General features: G+C 43.8%; 1 protein-coding gene across 3 annotated transcripts in view; it reads left to right on the top strand.

The window, feature by feature from the left end:
- The first annotated feature begins 258 nt into the window (after nt 1-258).
- The window catches only part of Top3a (DNA topoisomerase III alpha), a 41,906-nt gene continuing 18,556 nt past the window's right edge, over nt 259-23,608 (top strand). For 2 of the 3 annotated variants that reach the window (XR_015630545.1, NM_001427456.2), the window contains 8 exon segments: nt 259-610; nt 15,006-15,065; nt 16,000-16,073; nt 16,763-16,838; nt 19,099-19,207; nt 21,702-21,845; nt 21,947-22,117; nt 22,357-22,457. Coding sequence is in view for 2 of the 3 variants with exons in the window: in NM_001427456.2 (NP_001414385.1) it covers nt 431-610; nt 15,006-15,065; nt 16,000-16,073; nt 16,763-16,838; nt 19,099-19,207; nt 21,702-21,845; nt 21,947-22,117; nt 22,357-22,457 (915 nt within the window). In the remaining variant the exon portion in view is untranslated. 3 annotated transcript variants of the gene reach the window in all.

Here is a 23,608-nt window from a genome sequence, read left to right as displayed (position 1 = left end):
GACTCCAAAGCATCAGGGTCGCGTGACCCGGAAACGCCCACACAGACTTCTAAGGCGCCTTTTAAGAGTCCCTGTCAATCAGTCCTTCCAGAGGACAAGTCCCGTTAACTAACCACTGTCATAAAGAAAGGGAAAGTAGAATACAGTAGGGTGGAAGGGAGAAGGAGAAACAGTGTTGGAAGTGCGTGCCCGGGGCATGAGGCATTCTGGGAGTTGTAGTTCAAGGTTGCTCTGTGGCGCAGTTGGCGGAAGTTGTCTGTGAGCGCGAGTTTAAGCGGGACTCGGAGGTGTGGGTTTCTGATCCAGGAGGCAGTTTCCTGGAAAAAAATGCATTATTAAAGTGGCTCTCAGAGGGCTGCCTCGTGGCTTTAACTCTGGGTGCTCCAACATGCATGGGCGCCCGTGGAGTTGCTGGCGCACTGTCTAGGGAATGATCTTCCCAGTCACCCTCTTAGCGTTTCAGTGGCAGCGACGGCCTGGAGGCCGTGCCCTGTCCCGCGCTGCCATGGAAGTAGCCTTCCGAGGAGTGCGAAAAGTCCTCTGCGTGGCGGAGAAAAACGACGCTGCCAAAGGAATCGCCGACTTGCTATCCAACGGTCGTATGAGGCGGGTAAGAAGCATTTAGGTTCTGCTTCCTCGAGGAACGCCCATAAAGTTAGACAGCGCTGTGGGTACCCGAAGCCCAGGTGAAAGCGACACCGCCTACTTTGCGGGAGGGCTCTTCCAGGAGGCCTTCACACCTCAGGCTCTCTCTAACCCTCATGCCTCTTATAAATGTAAGCCTTTTCACGCATTTGATAGATCTTTGCCCACCGTATCTGTCTTGTCTCAAATACCAGTAGAGGACTGGTCTCCCTTCTTTGGGTCTGGAGCGATTGTGAGGAAACATGTATTTTAAAAATCTTCCTTGGCGAGTCTCAAGTTCAGTTGAATTGAAATCGGTAACCAAACTCCTTTAACTTGGCGTTAAAGCCTTACTTATCGAATCCTGACCCTGCCTTCTGCAGTCCCTGTGACTTTACTGTCTCTGGTGGCACCCTAGGGGTAACACTTAGGTTTGGGAACTAGAGAAGTCAATTACTACTCCTATAGGCTGATTCTAAGATACAGGAAAGATGGAATTGTCTCCTGACAAAGGAAAAAGGGAAGATAAGAAGGGTAAAATCGCAAGAACTGCTGCTCCCCAGACCTCTGCCTCCGGTTTTGAAATACTGGGAACGGGGAGCCAAGGTTAGGTGGGTGCTGGCCCCTAACTTCACCTCTTTAAAATATCTTTGAGTAATAATTTTCTCTTTTCTCTTTTGGAGACAGGGTTTCAGTACATAGCTCTGGCTGTCCTGGAATTTGCTAAATAGACCAGGCTGGCCTCGAACAAAGGAGATCTGTTTGCCTCTGTCTTCTAAATACTGGGGTTACAGGCTGACATCCATCCTAACTACTGCTTAAATGTCTTTTTTTTTTTTTTTAAACTGTCTATGGGTGTTTTGCCTACATGTATGCTTGTGTGTCACCCGCATGCCCACCAAGGCCAGAAGAGGGTATCAGATCACCTAGAACTGGAGCTACAGATGGTGGTGAGCCACCATGTGGGATATGGGAATGGAATCTAAGTACTCTGAAAGAGCAGCAAGTCCTCTTAACCATTGAGTCATCTCTCCAGCCCCTTAAATGTCTTTTTTAAGGAGTACCAACCCCTGCTGCCACATAAACACACACTAGGCCAGGGATTCCCCTACCCCACTCTGGTTGGTTGATTGGTTGGTTGGTTGGTTGGTTGGTAGGTTGGTTGATTTTTGGAGACAGAATTTCCCTGTGGTGTTTCCCTGTCTGTCCTGGAATTCACTATGTAGGCCAAGCCAGGGATTCTTAATACTGTACCATCATGGCACTTAGAAAGTATCTACTATAACCAAAATGCCAAAGCTGGAATAAAAAGAGACCGTTGCTGCTTTGTGGGTGCCAATGAGTAGATAGGAATTGAATCTTTTTTTTTTTTTTTTCTTTTTTTTTTTTTCGGAGCTGGGGACCGAACCCAGGGCCTTGCGTTTGCTAGGCAAGCGCTCTACCGCTGAGCTAAATCCCCAACCCCTAGGAATTGAATCTTTAAAACAGTATTTCTTTTTCCTTTTTTTTTTTTTTTCTATTCTTTTTTTCAGAGCTGGGGACTGAACCCAGGGCCTTGCGCTTGCTAGGCAAGCGCTCTACCACTGAGCTAAATCCCCAACCCCCTAAAACAGTATTTCATTCAGAGAGCTGACATTCCTAGAAGACAGTTTTCCATCTTGTCTCCAACTGGCAAGTTATATAAAGATAGTGGGGATGAAAAAGAAAGAAAGAAAGGCAGTCAATCACTTCAGAGTTCAGTCTTGCCCTCTGGTCAGCCATATTTTGTTCTGTAAGGGTAAGTAAGAATTAAGTTTGTAGGAAGATATAAAAGATGAGAAACTAGATGACCTCAAACAGCTAGAGGAATTGATACGTAATGCCAGAGAAGTGGTGTTTATAGTTCTGACTATGACATGACCGGGCCATAGGACCTCAGCAGTCAGTGACCAGTGTCCAAGAGAATACACATGATTTGCTTTAGGCTGGGATTTTTTTTTTTTTTCTTTTTTTCGGAGCTGGGGACCCAACCCAGGGCCTTGTGCTTGCTAGGCAAGTGCTCTACCACTGAGCTAAATCCCCAACCCCTAGGCTGGGATTTTTGTCTCTAAGAATAGGTAATGGGGGAGAAAGAGATTTGTTTGGAGCAGAATGAGGACGTTAGCTGTTTTCCTTAGATAAGCTGTCTGGTCACATTGCCTGGCCTGTTGTCTCTGCCAGCACTGGGTGCCTGGAGTTGGGCCAGCTGCCTTCTGCAATCCTCAAATAGTTACTTCTTGGAACTTTGAGCTCAGTTCCAGGACCTTGGCTTTGGGGGAGATTCATGTTTTAATTTGGAGGAAATGTCTCACAAGCTTAAACGTGGTAAAGTATGGATCCAATGACCACTATACTATCTAGTTCCAGAGGGCAACTTTGTCTCTTTAAAGGAGCAAGCACCATTGTTAGGTCTGTCACGCCCACCACAGTTAGCCTGCTCTGTTGACACTGTTGTTGTTACTAGGGAGTTGGGTTTTTGAATTAGAGTCTCATTCATGTAGCTGAGGCTAACCATAAAGTTGCTAGGTAGTGGAGGCTGGCCATAAACTTTGTTTTCCTTTCTCACTTTAAACTGGAATAATCAATTTATCTTATTTTTATTTTTGTGTATCATGTGTGTGTGTGTCTGTGTGTCTGTGTGTGTCTGTGTAAGCACATGTCACATTTGCTTGTGGCCTAGAAGGCCAGAAAAGGGTACTAGGGCCTCTGTAGTAATAGACAGGGATGGGCCACTTGATGTGGGTGCTTTTCTGGGAAGAGTAGCAAGCATTCTTTTTTTTTGGAGCTGGGGACCGAACCCAGGGCCTTGCGCTTGCTAGGTAAGCGCTCTACCACTGAGCTAAATCCCCAACCCTGAACAGCAAGCATTCTTTTTTTTTTTTTTTTTTAATATTTATTTATTTTATGTATGTGAGTGCACTGTAGCTGTCTTCAGACACACCAGAAGAGGGCATTAGATCTCATTACAGATGGTCATGAGCCACCATGTGGTTGCTGGGAATTGAACTCAGGACCTCTGGAAGAGCAGTCAGTGCTCTTAACCGCTGAGCCATCTCTCCAGCCCCGAACAGCAAGCATTCTTAAGCACTAACCTATCTCTATATCTCTAACCATATTTTACCAAACTTAAGCTTGTTGGGAGATATTTCCTCCAAACTGAAACATGAATTCTGAAACACCCCTCTCCCCCACAGAAACAAAAGCTAAGGCCTTGTAACTGAGCTCAGTATTGCTCAGTGTTCCAGGAAGTAGCTACTTAGGAATTGCAGAAGGCAGATGGCCCAACTCCAGACACCCAGGCCTTGAAAGCTCCATCTTCCTGCTCCCATCTTCTATTATGATTATAGAAGTTTGACAAGATTGACAGCACCAATCCCCTTTCTAGCCTAGGTTTGCCTATTCTAAACATTTTGTATAAATAAAAGGCAAGGCCTTTTGTGTCAGATCTATTTAATTTAATTTAGCCTTTTTAAATCTATCTACATTGTAGCACCTGCTAGTACTTTTGTTCCTTTCTGTGGTTGAACATTTCATTGGATTGGTTCAATGTTTCAGATTGCATTTATCAATTGGTGTTCATTTGAGTTGCTTCTGCCTTTTGTTTATTATAATTAGAACTGGCTGCAAACCGATTTGCAAGTGTCTATTTGAATAGCTGTGACAATTATGGGGGTCCTATGAGTGGAATTGATGGGATATGTGGTAGCTACGTTTAACTTTTTCAGGAATCCCCAAATGTTTTCCCCACTTGCTTTAGAAACACTTGCCTTCCGGGTTGTTTTTACTTTAACACTATCCTAGCACGTGTGAGAAGCTACTGTATTTTGTATTTTTTAATTTACATTTTCATAAAAGCTTATTGACCAGTATTACTTACTTTTCACTTAGTTGTTGGCCATTTGGATTTCTTTTGTCTGTTTGTTTTTGAGAAATTTGACTGCAACAAACTCCAAGCCTCACACAGGCTAAGCAACTGTTCTACCACTGAGCTGTATCCTAGCTCAAGTTTAATGTCATTGTTAAATCTTGCATCAGAAAAATGTATGCACATGTTTTTTCTTGAGAGTCTTATAGTGTAAATTTGTATTAAGTCGTGTATTGTGTCTGTGCCTGTATGGGTGCACATATGCCACAGCATGTCAGCATGTAGGTCAGAGGAACACTTGTGAGAGTCAGTTCTCTCCTTTACCATGTGGTTTTCAGGAATGGAGCTAAGATTTTCGAGCTTGGCAGCAATTACCCTTACCCTCAGAATCATCTTGCTGGCCCAAAGTTTTAGTTGTCTTTCATCCACTTTTTAAAAAATTATTTATTTTTTATATTATGTGCGTTAGGGTGTTTTGCCTATATGCATGCCTGTGTGAGGGTTAAATTCCCTATGGAACTGGAGCCACAGACAGCTGTGAACTGCTATGTGGGTACTGGGAATCAGCCTGGGTTCTCTGAAAGAACAGATAGTAGTCTTTTTTTTTTTTAAAGATTTATTCATTTATTATATATAAGTACACTGTAGCTGTCTTCAGATACACCAGAAGAGGGCATCAGATCTCTTTACAGATGGTTGTGAGCCACCATGTGGTTGCTGGGAACTGAACTCAGGACCTCTGGAAGAGTAGTCGGGTGCTTTTAACCGCTGAGCCATCTCTCCAGCCCCAACAGATAGTAGTCTTAACCACTGTCTCTCCAGCCGCTTGGCCCGCATCTGTTTGTTTGTTTGTTTGTTTGTTTGTTTGTTTGTTTAATGTGAGTGCCCTGTATGTACACCTACATGCCAGAAGAGGGCATCAGATCCCTTTATATGGTCATGAGCCTTCCTGTGGTTGCTGGGAATTGAACTCAGGGCCTCTGGAAGAGCAGCCACTGCTCTTAACCACTGAGCCATCTCACCAGCCCTTGATCCACTTTTTTAGTTCCTATTTCCATATTAGGTTAAGTCTGCAACACCTTATTATTTTGGCATGTGGAGATCTATTAGCCGTGCATCATTCGTTGAAGTCTGTCTGTTGAATGGACTTGGCACCCTTCTTAAAGATCAGCTTATAAAGGAAAAACCTGTCGTCCCAGCATACAGAAAACTTCAGGAAAACAAATTTGAGGGCAACGTGGGCTATACAGTGAGACCCTATTTCAAAAAACACAAAATGAGGGGCTAGAGAGATGGCTCAGTGGTTAGGAGTACTGGCTGCTCCTGCAGAGGACCTGAATTCTGTTCACAGCACCTATGTCAGATGGTTCACAAGCACCTGAACTCCAGCTCCAGGGAATCCGGCGCCCTCCTCTATCCTCTGCAGGTACTTGTACATAGGTGGTACACATATATACACATTGGGCTTTAAATTTTAACTTAGGGAAAAAGAGCAACCACAAAACAAATGGGTTAGGAAAGCTGTCAGTAAAGTGCAGGAGCTCCGGCACAGGCACCACACAGAAAGCCGGGCTTGCCGATGTGCACTTCTTTTTTTTTTTTTTTTTTTTTGGTTCTTTTTTTTTTTTTTTCGGAGCTGGGGACCGAACCCAGGGCCTTGCGCTTCCTAGGTAAGCGCTCTACCACTGAGCTAAATCCCCAGCCCGCGATGTGCACTTCTTGGTGATGTTCGCCTGTAACCCTCATACTGACAAGGCAGAGGCAGGAGGATCCCTGGGACTTGCTAGCCATCCAGTCTGGCTGAATTGGCAAGCTCCAGACTCAGTGAGAAACCCTGTCTCAAACCAGTGAGGTAGAGAGCCATGAAGAAGATGCCTGACATCACCCCTGTCCTTTACACAAAGTGGGGAGGGTTCCGCCAGCAAAGCAGACTCTACCATTCAGCTGTACTCGGTGCTCATGGTCCCTGCAGACTTGTAATCAAATCTGACAGTTTTAGGTACTGTAGTTTTATAGTGCGTTTTGAAATTTAGAAGATTGAGTCCTCCAGCTTTTTTTTCAGGATTGTTTTGGTCTTACAGAACCACAGCAGTTCTGTGTGAGTTTTAGGATTAGCTTTTTTATTTTGCACAAAAGTTTGTTAAGTTTTCATAAAGAGGCCAATGAGATAGCTACATTGATAAAGATTTAAAATTTTTTCATTGGGAGCTGGAGAGATGGCTCAGTGGTTAAGAGTACCGACTGCTCTTCCTGAGGTCCTGAGTTCAAATCCCAGCAACCACATGGTGGCTCACAACCATCTGTAATGAGATCTGATGCCCTCTTCTGGTGTGTCTGAAGGCAGCTACAGTGTACTCATACAATAAAATAAAATCTTAAAAAAAATTTTTTTTTCATTGGAATTTATTTCTGTTGTGGAGATATTAAAATGTCAACTTGACATAGTCTAGACTCACCTGGGAACAAAGTCTCCATAAGACATTGGGTAGATTAGGTTTTCCTGGGGAAATACCTGTAGGGATTTATCTTGGTTATGTTAATAAAGGTAGAAACTCTTCCTAGACAGGGATCCTGGAGTATGTCACAGTGAAGAAGACAAGCTATACACGGGCACGCTGTACACGGGCACGCTGTACACGGGCACGCTGTACACGGGTATGCTGTACACAGGCATGCCTTAGTTCCTTTTTCTCTGCTTTCATCTGGGTATAATATGACCATGTCTCTCTCAGAGTTCTGCTGCTGTGACTTCCCCGCCAGGACAGGCTGTACCCTGGATTTGTGAGCCAAACAAGCCCTTCTCCCCTAAGTTGTTTTTGTTACAGCAGCAGGAAGGGAAACTAAAACCCAGGGTCTCACTCTGTAGCTCTGGTGGGCTGATACTTGCAGTGATCCCCCTGCTTCAGCCTCCTGAGCTGCTGAGATTTAAAGGTGTGCTTCACCACCATGACCAGCCTAATGCTTCCTTCTTAAATTTTTTTTAAAGATTTATTTATTTATTACATATAAGTACACTGTAGCTGTCTTCAGACACACCAGAAGAGGGCATTGGATCTCATTACAGATGCTTGTGAGCTACCACGTGGTTGCTGGGATTTGAACTCGGGACCTCTGGAAGAGCAGTCAGTGCTCTTAACCGCAAAGCTATTTCCTCAAGCCCCCTAAATTTTTTTTTTTTGAAGAGAGGGGAGGAATATTGAAATTGAACCAAGATCTGAAATCCTGAATCTGGACAGCATTTTCATTATCAGGAAGAAAATCACTAGTGAGAATGGTTGTCCAAATAACATCTCATGTCCTAAACTAATTTCTAGGGAGTATGAGCTCTAGACAGTTGGGAAAAAAAAATACCAGTCATTTTAATGTTATTATGGTTGTTTTCCAGTTAGGTTAACATGACACAGCCTAGAATTATCTGCGAGTGAGTAAGAGTGTGTGTGTGCGCGCGCACAAGCAGATATTAGGGTGTCTTAATTGGGGGATTGCCAGGCTCAGATTGGCCATGGACATGCCTGTGGTAGATTGTCTTGTTTATTGATGTAGGAGGGCGGAACCTCTGGGTGGCACCATTGCCTGCAAAGGTGGTCCTTGGCTGTAGCATGGCTAAGCATGAACCATGAGCAGTGTGTCCCTCCCTGGTTTCTGTTTTGAGTTCCTGCTCTGACTTCCTCAGTTGTGGACTGTAATCACCATTTCCTCTCCTGAGTTGCTTTTGGTAAGAATGCTTTATCATGGCAACACATAGGGGACTAGAACAGGTATTTCAGGTGTTGGCCAAAGAGACTATTTTCAAGTCAGGTGTGGTGGTGTATAACTTTAATCCCAGTATGCAGGAGGTAGAAGCAAGTGGATCTCTGAGTTTGAGGCCAGCCTGGTCTACAGAGTGAGTTTTAGGACAACCAGGACTATGTAAAGAAACCCGGGGGGTTGGGGATTTAGCTCAGCGGTAGAGCGCTTGCCTAGCAAGCACAAGGCCCTGGGTTCGGTCCCCAGCTCCGAAAAAAAAAAGAAAAAGAAAAAAAAAAAAAAGAAAGAAACCCTGTCCCCTGTCTCAAAGGAAAAAGAAAGGAAGAATATTTAATATTGTATATTATTTCTAAGTCTCATCCTCTATATACTTTATATAACGCAGGCCTTTCCTGACTTAAGGTTTCCTGGCTTTGTCTTAATCTTTCCCATTCTTTAAATATGTAGCTATCTTAATATAGAGCAAAATCTCATCATACAGAAATCCTTTTCGGGCTGGAGAGATGGCTCAGTGGTTAAGAACACTGACTGCTCTTTAAGAGGTCCTAAGTTCAAATCCCAGCAACCACATGGTGGCTCACAACCATCTGTAATGGGATCCGATGCCCTCTTCTGGTGTGTCTGAAGACAGCTACAGTGTACTCATATGTAATAAATCTTTTTAAAAAAAGAAAAAAGAAACCCTTTTCAACTAAGACTGTCTATTTTTAAATTGTAGTTCTTTTTTTTTAAACTCATACTTTGTGGGTTTTTAATTTTTTTTTATTATTTTATGTACATTAGTGTTCTGCCTGCATGTATGTCTGTGTGAGGGTGTCAGATCCCTAGAACTGGAATTACAGACAGTTGTGAACTGCCTTGTGGATGCCAGGAATTGAACTGTGGTCCTCTGGAAGAGCAGCCACTGCTCTTAACCTTTGAGCCATCTCTCCAGCCTAAATGTCATTTTTCTTACATCCTTCTAACATTTGATTTTTCTATTTACTGCCTCCCTTTATAATATCATGAGATATATGACATTCGCAAATAAATGGACCATCTAATTAAAGAACAATTAAGTTTAAACTACATCTAAGATGTGTGATAGAGTAAGATCACTTGTATGCATATTGTTAACCTATGAGGTTTGTAAGTACCCAGGCAAAGCTCATAGAGAACACAAGCCAGCCTGCAGTGGTATTCTAGTTACTTCTCAGTCTGTTACCCTCCTGCAGTGTGTTCAATAAACAGATTCTCCTTGAAGAGGAGGAGGAGGAAAATGAAAACACATGCCAGCTAAAAGTCTTTGTGTTCTCTCAGGTTCAGAGACTGACTGGTAATCGTGCTTTTGCTTTTGATGAGCAGTAAGTAGCAGATAGAGAGGCAGCAGGTAGATAGCACAACCTCACCAAATCCAGCGTTCCAAGTGCTGAATCATCTGAGGAACCCCTGTCAGAGCTGTCATGCTGGAGTGACAAGTTAGGTAGGAGATCCAGGCAGAGTCCTGTGTCCTCTGCATGGATAAACTTCCAAATATTCATTTTTACTCTTAGCATATTTATCTTATAGCATGAAAAAACAGTGACTTTTAGGGGCTGGATGGATGGCACAGTGGTTAGAGCACTGGCTGCTCTTCCAGAGGACTTTGCTGTAATTGTTAGTGTCCACATAGTGGCTTACAACCAGCTGTAACTTCAGTTCCAGTGGATCTAGTGCCCTCTTTTGGCCTCACATTACACACATGTGGTGCACAGACATACATCTAAGCAGTATATCCATATACATTTAAAACAAAAATGGGGGTTGGGGATTTAGCCTAGCAAGCACAAAACTCTGGGTTTGTGCTTCCTAGGGTTCCTTGGGTTTCCTCAGCTCCCAGGGGGTAGGGATGGGGGTTAGGGGGTGGACAGACAAAATAACCAAAAGGTGGTGGTTTAACCATAGGCTCAGATATTTGAACACTTGGTCCCAGTTGATGGTGTTGTTTGGGTAGGTTTAGGAGATGTGGCCTTGCTAGAAGAAATATGTTACTGGGGGCCAGTTTGGGGATTTTGTTTGCTTGCTTGCTTCCTTTTTGGGGGATTGGTTTTGTTGTTGTTGTTGTTTGTTTGTTTGGGGGGTGGTTTGTGGGTTTTTTTTTTTAATTTGTTTGGTTTTGGGTTTTTGTTGTTGTTATTGATTTGTATTTTTAGAAAGGATCTCTTTATGTTGTCCTGGAGTTTGCTGTGTCTAGCCTCTGCCTCCTGAGTGCTGGTATTAATGTAACTCCATACCCAGATTTTGAGGTTTTAAACACTCTCATCTCTGATTTGTGTTTGCTGTTCAAGATGTGTGCTCTTGGCTTCCTTCCCCAGCCATCAGGCCTGCTGCTGCCATGCTCCCTTTACCATTATGAGCCTAACCCCCTGGAACCGTAAGCCAAAGTTCCTTCTGTAAGTTGTTGTGGTCATGATGTTCTATCACAGCAATAGAAAGGTACCTTTAAATTCTGTAAGGTCCCCTTAAGGGGATAGGAATTCCATAGGAAGACCAACAGATCAACTAACCTAGACCCTTGGGGCTCTTAGAGACTAAACCACCAACCAAAGAACATACATGGGCTGGACCTAGGCTCCCCACACATATGTAGCAGATGTGCAGCTTGGTCTTCAGGTGGGTCCCAAACAACTGGAGCAGGGGCTATCCCAAAAGCTGTTGCCAGCAGTGAGCAGAATGTAAAGTGAATAAGTAAAAAAAAAATAATTAATAATAAACTTTGTAAGGTCAGCCAGCACTCCCAGCCGTCTGCCTTTATCTGTTAGCTTTCAGATATCCTTTTAGACCTTGAAAGTTGGTTCCCCTTATCAGAATGTACCAGCATGGGGGAACAGGCAATCTTAAGAAACTCCAAGTGTCCTCATTCCTACAAAGAGCTCTTTGTAGGATAAGGAAAAACTACAATGGATATTTTTCTTTAGAAGCCATTTTCATTTTCCTTCAGTCTAAATCTAGGCCAGGATGGGGTGCAGAAAAGTACCAGGCCTTTCCTCCTTTGGAGGTCTGGATTAAAGTGATACAGTTAGGGTTGCCTTTTACTGTCCAAGACAAAAAGAGGCTACATCGAAGTCTTCCGTGTCTCCTCTTCTCCAGAGCACCCTCTGCAGATCTTCTGTGTTCTGCATCTGCTTTCATGAGCAACACAAGACAGGAGAAAGGCCGTGCTCAGCTGTGGTGCCTGAGTTCTCGTGTCCCGACCTCCCTATTAACATACCTGACTTTAATGCCTTGTGACCTTGATGAGTAAGCTGGCCTTGAATTTGAAGTTGTGGCAACCCTCCTACCTTAGCTTTCTAAATGCTGAGTATGTTGAATGTGTATCCTGCAATTTTGATGGACTGTCTATTATTTTTTGTTATTTCTTTAGAATTTTTCACATATAAAAGATGGTGTTGGACCAGGTGTGATGGTACATGCCTTTAATCTCAGAACTCAGAGGCAAACAGATTTCTGTGAGTTTGAGGTTAGCCAGTGCTGCCTGGTGAAACTCCATCTCAAAAAAGATCATGGTAAGCTAGGCATAGTAGCACAGGACTTTAATCCCAGCATTCAGGAGTCAGAGGAAAGGGGACTTTGTGAGTTCACACAGTGAAGTCTTGTCTCAAAAAAGATAAAACAACAAAAACTAAACTAATATTGTCTGTAAATAAAGATTCTTTTTTTTGTTTTCAATCTTGTTGTCCTCTATTTCTTTTCCTCGCCAGAGTGTTCTAGCTGGAACTTCCAGTACAGTGATGAAGAGCAGGGTCAGGAATGGATGCACTAATGCTGTTACTGAGGTCTTGTTTGTTGGTTTTCTCGAGACAGGATTTATTTGCGCTGTCTTGGAACTCATCCTGTAGACCCAGTAGGCTCTCTTGAAACTCAGAGAGCTCAAGTGCTGGGATCAAATTATAATTATAATTGTTACTGCTGTTAGAGAGTTTTCTTCCTGTTACTATGGAAGGTGTTAACTTTACTAACCTTGAAGATATGCCTTCCTAGCCCTAGGTAAATTGGGGAAAGGTGTTGATTTTAGCACGGTACTTTTTCTGCACCAGTTGAGAGAAGCCTGGAGAAGTTGTTTTGTTCATTTTGCTTTTCATACTTACTGTGTGTGTATATATATGTAATGAGGTAAGGAGGAATGTGTGTCACATCAGGTGTGTGGAGCAGTGTTCCCATCCACCTTTAGTCCAGGTAAAAATGACCACCTTTAGTCATTTTTAAAGTATCACTTTTCTTAAACAAATGAAGCATGGGGATCTTACTTAGGGTACCCTCATATAGGGGTCAGCCCTAAGTGAGTGTATTTAGAAATGGACTGACTCCTATAGAGGTGGAAGCCAGAAGGCATCAGATCCCATTGATCTGGAGTTACAGGCCTTTGTGAGCCTCTGTGTAGGTGCTGGGAATTGAACCTGGGTCCTTTAGAAGAGTAGCCAGTACTCTTAACCACTGAGCTGTCTCTCCTGCCTAGACATCCTAAATCTAGTCCTTTTGGAGTCTTTCCCAGGCGTCCTCCCCACCCATCCTCTTCTCTTTTTAGCCATTTTATCAATTTTGCTCTCACCTCTCTGTCATCAAGGAGTTTAGTTATCAAGCTGCTTGTCCACATATTCTGTAATATACTACCTCCCTAAGAACTGTGGCTAAATCTCACTGATTTATTTCTCCCTAAAAGAGCCTTTCCATAGCAATCACATTGTCGGTGTGGGAAGGAATCCCTGCCTTTAAGACATCTGAATTCTCATGACTTAGGCATGCACACAACTCGAAATGAAGCTGTGCTCATGGCAGCTTTATAATAGGGATTTAAAACAGGAAGGAAGCACGACAGCTCATGTCTTTAATCTCAGTGCATTGAAGGCAGAGGCAAGTGGATCTCCGAGTTCTAGGTGAGCCTGGGTAGCCAGTACTACACAGAGAAACCCTGTCCCAAAAACCAAAACCTAAAACAAGCCAAATATCTAGTAATGGACTCATAGATTGTATTCCTCATTATAGCTTACTAGACTGACTAGACAAGGCATGGTGATCGCAGCACTGGCAAAGTGGAAGCAGGAGGATAAGAAGTTTAAAGTCATCCTTGACTATAGAAGTCTGAGGATAGCCTAAGCTATGTGAGAATCTTGTCTTTTAAAAACGTTTACTAGAGGGTTGGGGATTTAGCTCAGTGGTAGAGCGCTTGCTAGGCCCTGGGTTCGGTCCCCAGCTCCAGAAAAAAGAAAAGAAAGAAAAAAGGAAGGAAAAAAAGTTTACTAGATAGTTCTTGTTATCTGAGTTACCTTGTAAGGTCCTTAATCTCATTAAGTAAAGAAGATATTTATTTAATTTTTTTTGTGTTAAACTTTTAGTGTATAGTTGTTTTGCCTATGTGTATGTGTGTATACCGCATATGCGCCTGGTGCCCCCAGAGGTGAGAAAAGGGCTGGAGTTACAGATAGTTCTGATCTACCATGTGGGTGTTGAGAATTGAACCAGGGTCCTCTGTGATAACAGCCAGCACTGTTAACTGCTGAGCCGTCATCTCTCTAGCCCCTGACTACTGCTATTACTGAGCTATTCCTCCTCTTCTTCCTCTTCCTCTCCTCCTCTTCCTCCTCCTCCAATGCCTCCCCCTTCCTCTCCCTGTTCTTCTCCTTCTTCTATTCTCTTCTCCCTTCTCCTTTTTTGCACTGCAGACCAACTCCCCGCCCCCCCAGACCAACTTTTAAAATGAACCAACACATATATATAACAAGACAGCCGGTGCTCTGGCTACAGCAAAGCTTCTCTTCTGACCAGGCATGCACATGGTACATACACACGCAGGCAAACTTTCACAGGTATGAAACAAACAGACAAGCCAAGTTATTATAGAAAAACAATAAAAAAGAACTCAGAAATGATAAACTTGATGGTGGTTTTTTTTTTTTTTTTTTTTTTTTTTTTTTGGTTCTTTTTTTCGGAGCTGGGGACCGAACCCAGGGCCTTGCGCTTCCTAGGCAAGCGCTCTACCACTGAGCTAAATCCCCAACCCCGGGTTTGTTTTTTTAAGCCCAGGTTTCATTTAACTAGGTTGGCATTGAACTCATGATATAGTCAAAGATAGCCTTAAATTCATGATCCTCCCATCTCCACATCTCGGTTTCTGGGATTGGAAGTGTGTTTGTGCGTGTGTGCATGCATGCATGCGTGCATATAGTAGTGTGTAGTGGCAGGGTATGTGTTTTCTTATATATGTTTGTATCTTAGTTGCTGTTCTGGTGCTGTGAAGAGACCAAGTCAACCCTTATTTATAAAAGGAAGCCTTTTGTTTTGTTCTGTTTTTTTTTCTGAGACAGGATTTCTCTGAGTAATCCTGGCTGTCCTGGAACTCACTCTGTAGACCAGGCTGGCCTCGAACTCCAAGATCCTCCTGCCTCTCCCTCCCATGTGCCACCACACACAACTAACTTAGTTTTCCACTTCATGTTACTGGAGCTGAACCTATGGCTTTGTGCATTTTAAGCGTACAACCATTTGTTTAATCTGTCTAATCTTTATGTTTAGAAAATGCTATTTTCGTTTATTTGTTTGTTTGTTTGAAGTTGGTCTTCGTAGGCCAGGCAGGCTTCGAAGCCTACAATACTAGAGTATAAAGTCGCATCTAGCTTGCTGCTTTTTTAGTATTCTCTTCTCCCCTTCTCTGGGTATCGCTCAGTCTTTATGTTGAGGAGTCATTTGTTTTTTAATATGATTTGAATTTTTTACATATTTCCCTTGTGCTTCACAGAAAGAAGGCCTTTCTAAATTCAACAAGATTTATGAATTTGACTATCATCTGTATGGCCAGGTAAGTGTTAATGTGTTTCCATCATAAAGATGACAGTAGGACAGGCCTGGTGGCTGCCCTGTGATAATCCTAGCATGTGGGAAGTTGAGGCAGGAGGGTTATTTTTAACTTGCAACCTAGCCAGTTGTCTTGTTAGGGTTACTACTGCTGTGATGAAACACCATGACCAAAGCAACTTTGGGAAGAAAGTGTTTGTTTTGGTTGGCTTCCATATCACAGTTTATCATCAAAGGGATTCAGAACAGTTACTCAAGGAGAGCAGGAACCTAGAGACAGGAGTTGATACAAAGACCATGGAGGAGGACAGCTTACTGGCTTGCTTATTGGCCTGCTTTCTCATAGAATCCAAGACCACTCGCCCAGGGGTGGCACCACCCATAATGGACTGGGACCTCCCCCATCCAACACTAATTAAGAAAATGACCTACAGCTGGATCCTCTGACCCTTGACCCCTAGGGTTTTCTGTTTGGTTTTTTTTGTTGTTGTTATTGTTTTTGTTTTTAATAAAAAGTGGTAGTATAACTGGGCGTTGCTGGCTAGTGGCATACCCCTTTAATTCCAGCACTTGGGATGTAGAGGTAGTCAGATCTCTGTGAGTTTGAGACCAGCCTAGCCTACCATGTGGAGGTCCAGGACAGCCAGGACCATAGAGAGACAAACCTTGAATAAAGATGGAGGGGATGGAGGGAAGAGGGGAGGGAGGGAGGGAGGGAGGGAGGGAGGGAGGGAGGGAGGGAGGGAAAGAAAGAAGAGAGAGAGTATGAATGGTGGTTGTATCAACATGGTTTTGGTTTTGCAGAGTAAGAATTAGTTCCTTTCTTCTCCATCAACTGTGTTTTTTTCTTAGTTCTGTTCATTGTTCTTTTCCTCTCCTTTGAATGATTTGACAAAGCACAACTACAGAAGACTAACTTCAGTTTTGTTGTCATTCAGAATGTTACTATGATAATGACTTCAGTCTCTGGACATTTGCTGGCTCATGACTTCCAGATGCAGTTTCGGAAATGGTCAGTACAATTAGTAAGGAAATATGTTGTGACAAGTATTACAGGGATTTTGAAGCATGTTGACCTTAACGTGTCATTTATAATAATTTGTAAATACTAATTTATAATATTAAAATTACCTAAGGTTATGTGACCTGCTGTAAGTTTTTATCATACCTTTAGAATATACTAAACACTCTTCACAGTGCAGTCTGGATTGTGTTTACTCTGTTACCCATGTGCATAAATGGATTCAGAGTTTCTCTTCTACATCTCCTATTAATCCACTTGGGAGAGTGGACAGTGCGCAATGTAGGAAGTCATAGCTTTTAATCCTCTGGCCAGTCTTCCTCCTTTTCTCTCTCTTTGAGCCATGGTCTTTCTCCAGTCTTTCTGAATCATCTTTCCAGGTTGATATCTGCATGTGGTGCCTTGCCTAGGTTTATTTGTTGCTGGGTTTTTGTTGTTGTTTTTTTGTTTTTGGTTTGTTTTTGAACCATTGTCCATTATTCTGCTCAGTCTGGCTTTAATTCCTGGGATCTAGTGATTCTTCTGCTTCAGTCTTCTGAGTAGCGTCTCTGTTCCCAGCTTCTCTAGGCCATTTCTTGTGGGAGGCCACTGTGAGCTTGCTGTAGTCATACAAACATTCTCAGTGCAGAGGCTCTCTGCCTGCGCTGGTAAAGGCCTCTGTGTTTCTGTTTCTATTCTAGGCAGAGCTGCAATCCCCTTGTCCTCTTTGAAGCAGAAATTGAAAAGTATTGCCCAGAAAATTTTATAGACATCAAGGTAAGATATTTGGGCGATATGGTCCCCGAGATTGAAACAACCAGAATCACTGGACTGAGTGATTTCTAACTTTTTAATACATTGGAAATTCCACCAACCTCAGTATATATATTGGATTGATTGATTGTTTGAGACAGTCTCACTATGTAAACTTACCTAGTCTGGAATACACTAACTAGGTGGCCAAGACTAACCTTGAACTCCTCCACTTGATGCTGCTGGGTTAAAGGTACACACCACCGTGCCCAAACAGCATCATGCCTTAAAATATTCCACCTGTTGCATAAAGGAAGTGTTTTGTTTTAAAGACAGGGTCTTGCCATGTAGCCCAGGTTGACCTTACCTTGTGCAGATACTCTTTTTGAACTCTCAAGGGCTAAGCCTCCACTCCAGTCTAAGTACCTAAAGAACTAAGCTAAGCCTTTAAAAATGAAACTCAAGGAATAAATATTACTAAATGGTTCATTCTAGCTCCCATCTCACCCTTAGGTAAACTACAGAAGCTTCAAAGTAAGATGGAGCGATATGGACTTACATGTCTTCCACGGGAGAGGACAGGAGAATCATTGCAAGGTCAAGGCCAGAGAGGACTACTTAGCAAGTCCTTGTCTTAGAAAAAGTTTCAAAGTGTAATTTGTGGTTTAAAAGTTAATTGTCAGGAAGTGAAAGCCAGCAGATCTCTCAGTTTGAGACCAGCCTGGTCTACATAGCAAGTTCTAGGCCAATCAGGACTGCACAGTGAGACTTTGTCTCAACAAAGAAAACTGTCAGGCCAGCAAAAGCCTGGTGGCCTGTGTTCACTGCCAGGAACCAGCGTAGAGCTGGGAAGAGGGCTTGAGGTGGCTCAGTGCTGAAAAGTGTCTTCTGTTCTTCCAAAGGACCCAAGTTCAGTTCCCAGCACTCAGATGGGCAGCTCTCAAGTCCCTGTAACTCCATCTCCAGGGGCTCCACCATCCTCTTCTAGACTGTGAGGGCACCCACACACTTGTGGTGTGTGCTCACGTGGAAACACACACATATACACAAAGAAACATAGATCGAAAAAAATTCTGGGTGGAAGAGATGGCTCTGAAGCTGAGAACACATTCTCCTCTTTGTGAACTTCAATTCCTAGCACATACATCAGACAGCCCACGACCTCCTGTAAGTCCAGCTCTAGGGAATCCAACACCTCTGGCCCCTGAATTCAGGTTTACACTCAATGCACATGTCCCACACATACACATGCACATAGACACATAATTAAAATTTTTAAATATTCTTAAGACAAAAGAACTGAGTTCGTGAAGTCCTGTGGCATCCACATGTGCTCCCACACACAATAGTAATAATAAATAATCATAAAGATAGAAGTGGAAGGGTAAACGACCAGTTCAAGGCACTTAGTTCTGCTAAGTAGGAAAATTTATTAGAATGAAACTCAAGGAGCAAGCCTGGGAGTGAGCAAGGTTTGTAGAGTGCGTTCCTAGTGTGCGTGAAGCCCTGGGTTAATGTCATATTCCTCAGACCAGGTGTGGTAGCATCTATAATCTCAGCACTGAGGCGAGGGAGCCAGAGGAGCCAGAGGTGAAGGCTGTCACCTAGGTAGCCAGTGCAGGGCCAGCCTGGGCTTCATGAGGCCCTTTCTACAGAAGGGAACAGGAGGAATTCACTGCATGACTCAAACATGATCAGAACCACGGGTGCTGGAAGGGTTTTACAGCTGAGTTCTGCATTTCACCATGTTGACAAAGTTGTGTGAAACCCCCAGTCTTCTGTGCACACACAGGTCTAGAGGATTGTACCAGACACCGTACCAATAACAGTTTTCTCTGCTTCCCCAACCCCCCATAAAATTTGATGATCCTCAGTGATGATCCTCAGTCAGATTTCTTAAGGCCAGTGATAATCCTCAGTCAGATTTCCTAATGGACTCTTTCTTTATTTTGTTCTTGGTTTTCTTTGAGTTTTTTGTTTGTGTTTCAGTTTTGAAGCAGGGTTTCACTCTGTAGCCCAAGCTGGCTTGAACCTCACAGCAGTCTATCTCAACCTCCCAAATGCTGAGACAGCAGGCCTGGGCTGTGTTGCCTAGCTAGGGGTCAAAAGAGGGTGTCAGATCCCCTAGAACTGGAGTCACGGATGGTTGTGAGCTGCCATGTGGTCCTCAGGAAGAGCAGCCACTGAGCTATTTCTCCAGCCTCCTAAGTCAGATTCTTTAGTGTAAAGGAACCAAGTCATGTCCCTTCATTTTGTGCTCACTGTGCTCCCCCTGTAACTTTAGAAAACTCTGGAACGAGAGACACAGCATTGTCAGGCATTGGTGATCTGGACTGACTGTGACAGAGAAGGTGAAAACATCGGGTTTGAGATTATCCATGTATGCAAGGCTGGTGAGTTCTGCTGAGCTTTTCTGCTGGGATTGGGGGGTGGGGTCTGTCTTAGGGTTGCAGTGAAGAGACAGCATGAAAAACATTTAATTGGGACTGGCTTACAGTTTAATGGGTGCAGTCCATTATTGCCATGAGCATGGTGGTATACAAGCAGACATCGTGCTGGATAAGAAGCTGAGAGTTCTGCATCTTCATCCGCAGGCAGCAGAAGGGGAGACTGCCACACTGGGGCTAGCTCGAGCATAGGAGACCTCAAAGCCCACCTCCACAGTGACACACTTCCTCCTAAAAGGCCACACCTCCTAATAGTGACACTGTCTATGGGCCAAGCATTCAAACACATGAGCCTCTGGGGGCCATTCCTCTTCCAGTAACCACAGGGTCTTTTAAGTGGGCTAAGGTCAAGTTTCTCCATGTCCAGTTTCTCCTGAACCATTCACAGAACCACACATAGACGTACACATAATTAAAAACAGTAGTAATAGTTTTTGTTTGTTTGTTTTTGAGACAGAGTTTCTGTTTGTATCCTTGGCTGTTTTAGAACTCACTCTGTAGGCCAGGCTCCCCTCAAACTTAAAGATCCACCTGCCTTTGCCTCCCAAGTGCTGGGATTAAAGGTGTGTACCACCAGTGCCCAGCTATAATGGATTATTTTAAAGGTCATCTTCTCAGTCGCCCATATTTTTTTTATGGTGTCTGACTAAGTTTTTGGAGCTGAAGTGTAGTAATAGGAGTGTTTGCCTATCAGGCCGGAGAGGTGGCTCATCAGCAAAGGATAGAGGAGATGGATACTTACCCACTGTCCTCTATACACGAGTGACATGCGTGCACATATGTGCAGACACACTGAAGAAATAAGTAAATATGAAAAATTGAGGAAGGTGAGGTATGATTGAACACACTTTAATTTTAACATCGGGTTTGGTTCTTTTTTTTTTTTTTTTCCTTTTTTCTTTTTTTTCGGAGCTGGGGACCGAACCCAGGGCCTTGCGCTTGCTAGGCAAGCGCTCTACCACTGAGCTAAATCCCCAACCCCTCAGATTTGGTTCTTAATATCCACATGGTGGATCATAGCCAAGTGAAACTCCAGTTCTGGGGGATCTGATACCTTCTTCTGACCTCTGAGGGCACCAGGAGTACATAAGTATGAGTGTGTGTGTGTGTAAGTGAATTTAACTCTCTGACAGGGTTAATGACTTTAGCTAAGTGAGAAGTGGTGAACAGCCTATGTATGCCTTAAAAAATAGGTTTTAATTTTCCCTAAAAAAAAGACTTTTAAAGAGTTTATGTCTGAGGGGTTGGGGATTTAGCTCAGTGGTAGAGCGCTTGCCTAGCAAGCACAAGGCCCTGGGTTCAGTCCCCAGCTCCGAAAAAAAAAAAAAAAAGAGTTTATGTCTGAATCTCTTATAATCTTAACCACTGAGAGTTTAAATGTATGAGAGTTTAAAGGACCATGCATGCCCTGTATGAAACGTAAAATTCCCCCGTAGAACCTTTCACTGGACCAGCAAGATTGCTCAGCAAGTGATGATGCTTATCACACAAGCCTGGCAACCTGAGTTCAGTCTCCAGGACTCACACATCAGTGGAGGAAGAGAGCTGGCCCATCAGCTGTCCTCTGGCCTCCTGAGTGCCACACACACACCCATAGGATGCACATAACATTTAAGTTTTATTATCTTTATCTTCATCTCCCCAGTCCTTCCCCCTAAAATTCTAAGAGATCCTTTAACTCTCCAAGTTGGTGAGAGGGGGAGGGTGTTTTTGTTTTATTTCTAAATTTAAGCCTTGAGATTCAAATAAGATTTAAATCTCAAAGGGTTCAGCTAAAAGACTGCACTGTTATTTTTGGTTTTATTTATTTGTTTGTTTATTCTCTTTATTTCCCAATATCAGTTCCTCCTCTCTTCCCAGCCCTCCCCCCATGCAGCTCCTCCCCTCCCCCTTTTGGGTATTATCCCATCCTGGCACATCAAGTCACTGCAGGACTAGGTCTGTCCTCTTCCACTGAGAACAGACAAGGCAGCCCAGTTTAGGAGAACAGATCCTACAGTTATTCCTGACAAGACTTAAATTAAAGGTTATAATACTTTCTTGGGGCTGGAGAGATGGCTCAGTGGTTAAGAGCACTGACTGCTCTTCCAGAGGTCCTGAGTTCAATTCCCAGCAACCACATGGTGGCTCACAACCACCTGTAATGGGATCTGATGCCCTCTTCTGGTGTGCCTGAAGACAGCTACAGTGTACTCATATACATAAAATACGTAAATAAATCTTAAAAAAAAGAAAAAGAATTTACCCTAGCCCAACATACATTTTAAAAACAAATAATACCCTTTCTCTCTTTGCCATTTGTATTCCAATAATTTCAACTAAGAGGTGAAAGGCAAACCAGCTTCTTATACTGGTTTTCCCGGATGTCGTGGTGGTTTGCTTTTGTGCTGAGATGCAGTTAGGATTAAGTTTGGCATCTGTACTTCTGTCTCTTCTGCAGTAAAGCCCAATCTACAGGTGCTGAGGGCCCGCTTCTCTGAGATCACACACCATGCTGTCAGGGCAGCCTGTGAGCATCTGACTGAGCCTGACCAGAGAGTAAGTGACGCAGTGGATGTGAGGCAAGAGCTGGATCTGAGGATCGGTGAGGAGCCACGCGGGGCTGCCAGGCACCTAAGGGCACTGTGGTGTTACATTCTGAGCCGACACAGCTTGTTCCCTTCTTTCTTCATCCACCTCCTCCAGGGGCTGCCTTCACAAGGTTCCAGACCCTGCGGCTCCAGAGGATTTTCCCTGAGGTGCTGGCGGAGCAGCTCATCAGCTATGGCAGCTGCCAGTTCCCAACACTGGGGTTTGTGGTGGAAAGGTTCAAGGCCATTCAGGCTTTTGTGCCGGAAGTCTTCCACAGAATTAAAGGTATAGCCCAAGGTTTTTGCTGTAGGCTCTGCATTGCCCCAGGAAGACAAGGGGGCTGCAGACCTTAAGTAAAGGCATGGTTAGTGTTCCCCCTTGCTGCCTTTCACCCGCCCATATGCAGAACTCTGAAAGGGCCCTTATGTGCCCAGACCCCTGTACATAACCCATTGGTTCTTCACTGTGATATATCGGTTTTAATCTGTCATGGCTTCTCTGAGACAACCTCTGCTTGTTTACAGTAACTCATGACCACAAAGATGGGACCGTAGAGTTCAACTGGAAAAGATACCGTCTCTTTAACCACACAGCTTGTCTTGTCCTTTATCAGTTGTGTATGGAGGTAAGGGGTTTTGAGAGCAATGATCTAGGAGGCAGTCTCCACACTCCCCAGCAACTCTTTCCTGTCGGCAGAAGTGACCCTGCCCTATCCCCCACTAACTACGCTTGCCTGTTGGCTTAGAATTTATGCTCCTAGGACCTGCAAAATGGCTCAGTGCCTACTGCCAAGTCTGAACACCTGAATAAAATCTCTGATTTAGCCTGGCCACTGATAAGTGGGGTCTTTGTTCAAAGGTGGTCCTGGGAGTGTCTGAGATTGCTCCCCACTAGACTTCCAGCCTGAGGCCTGGGCACTAACAGCCACCACAGGAGTTTGTCGGGTCTTCATCCTAAGGGAGTGACTGCAGTGGGGCATGGCCTGACTTGTGGGGCAGTAGTAGACCCGGATCTAATAGCAAGGGAAGCTGGGCATAACGGACATGCAGTGGGAGGGTAGAAGTGGGTAGCTGAAATTCTCTGAAGTATATACTTTCACCAGAGGTGAGAGTGAGCCAGCTAAGTGCATTCAGAGCCTGGATTCTGAATCTGGGGAGAAATTTAAACATTTGATGCAACCTCCTTCCATTGGTCATGTGAAGAAGTGAAATCACAGATGGTTGTGAGCCACCATGTGGTTGCTGGGAATTGAACTCAGGACCTCTGGAAGAGCAGTTGGTGCTCTTAACCACTGAGCCATGTCTCCAGCCCCGAGAAATCTGGATTTTGATTTGCTACTCTCCTCACTAGCAAACCACTTAAGTTTTGTGTTCATTAACAGAGTCTGTGAACGTTTTGCAATTTGTATTGTATGATTTTTGCTGTTTATATCTCAAGTATGAAGGTCCATAATGTTAGGGATGGAACGCTGGATGGAACATTCTGGGCAAGTGCTCTGACACTGACTTACAACCCCAGCCCTATTATCCTGAGTTTAAAATATGAAAAGTATAACAGGGAGCGTGTAGGTTGGAGACTTTGCTCAGATGCACACTAAAGACAGTGTAATTCCATCAGTTCTAAACCACGGACTTAAAGGCTTGTGACAGTGTCTTTCATTCTTGACTTAAGTGAGGATGAAGTGACGGCATCCACACCATAATCCACACATAGAATGTATGACACTGCATGGGGTGCTTCCCCGGGCCACATAGCAGGGGGCTTGAGCAGGTGTAT

The sequence above is a fragment of the Rattus norvegicus genome, chromosome 10 (genome assembly GCF_021556685.1).
Source record: "Rattus norvegicus strain SHRSP/BbbUtx chromosome 10, alternate assembly SHRSP_T2T, whole genome shotgun sequence".
NCBI classification, from domain to species: domain Eukaryota; kingdom Metazoa; phylum Chordata; class Mammalia; order Rodentia; family Muridae; genus Rattus; species Rattus norvegicus.
The sequence above is the reverse complement of the archived record's forward strand: the minus strand, read 5'-3'. Positions and strand labels throughout refer to the sequence as shown.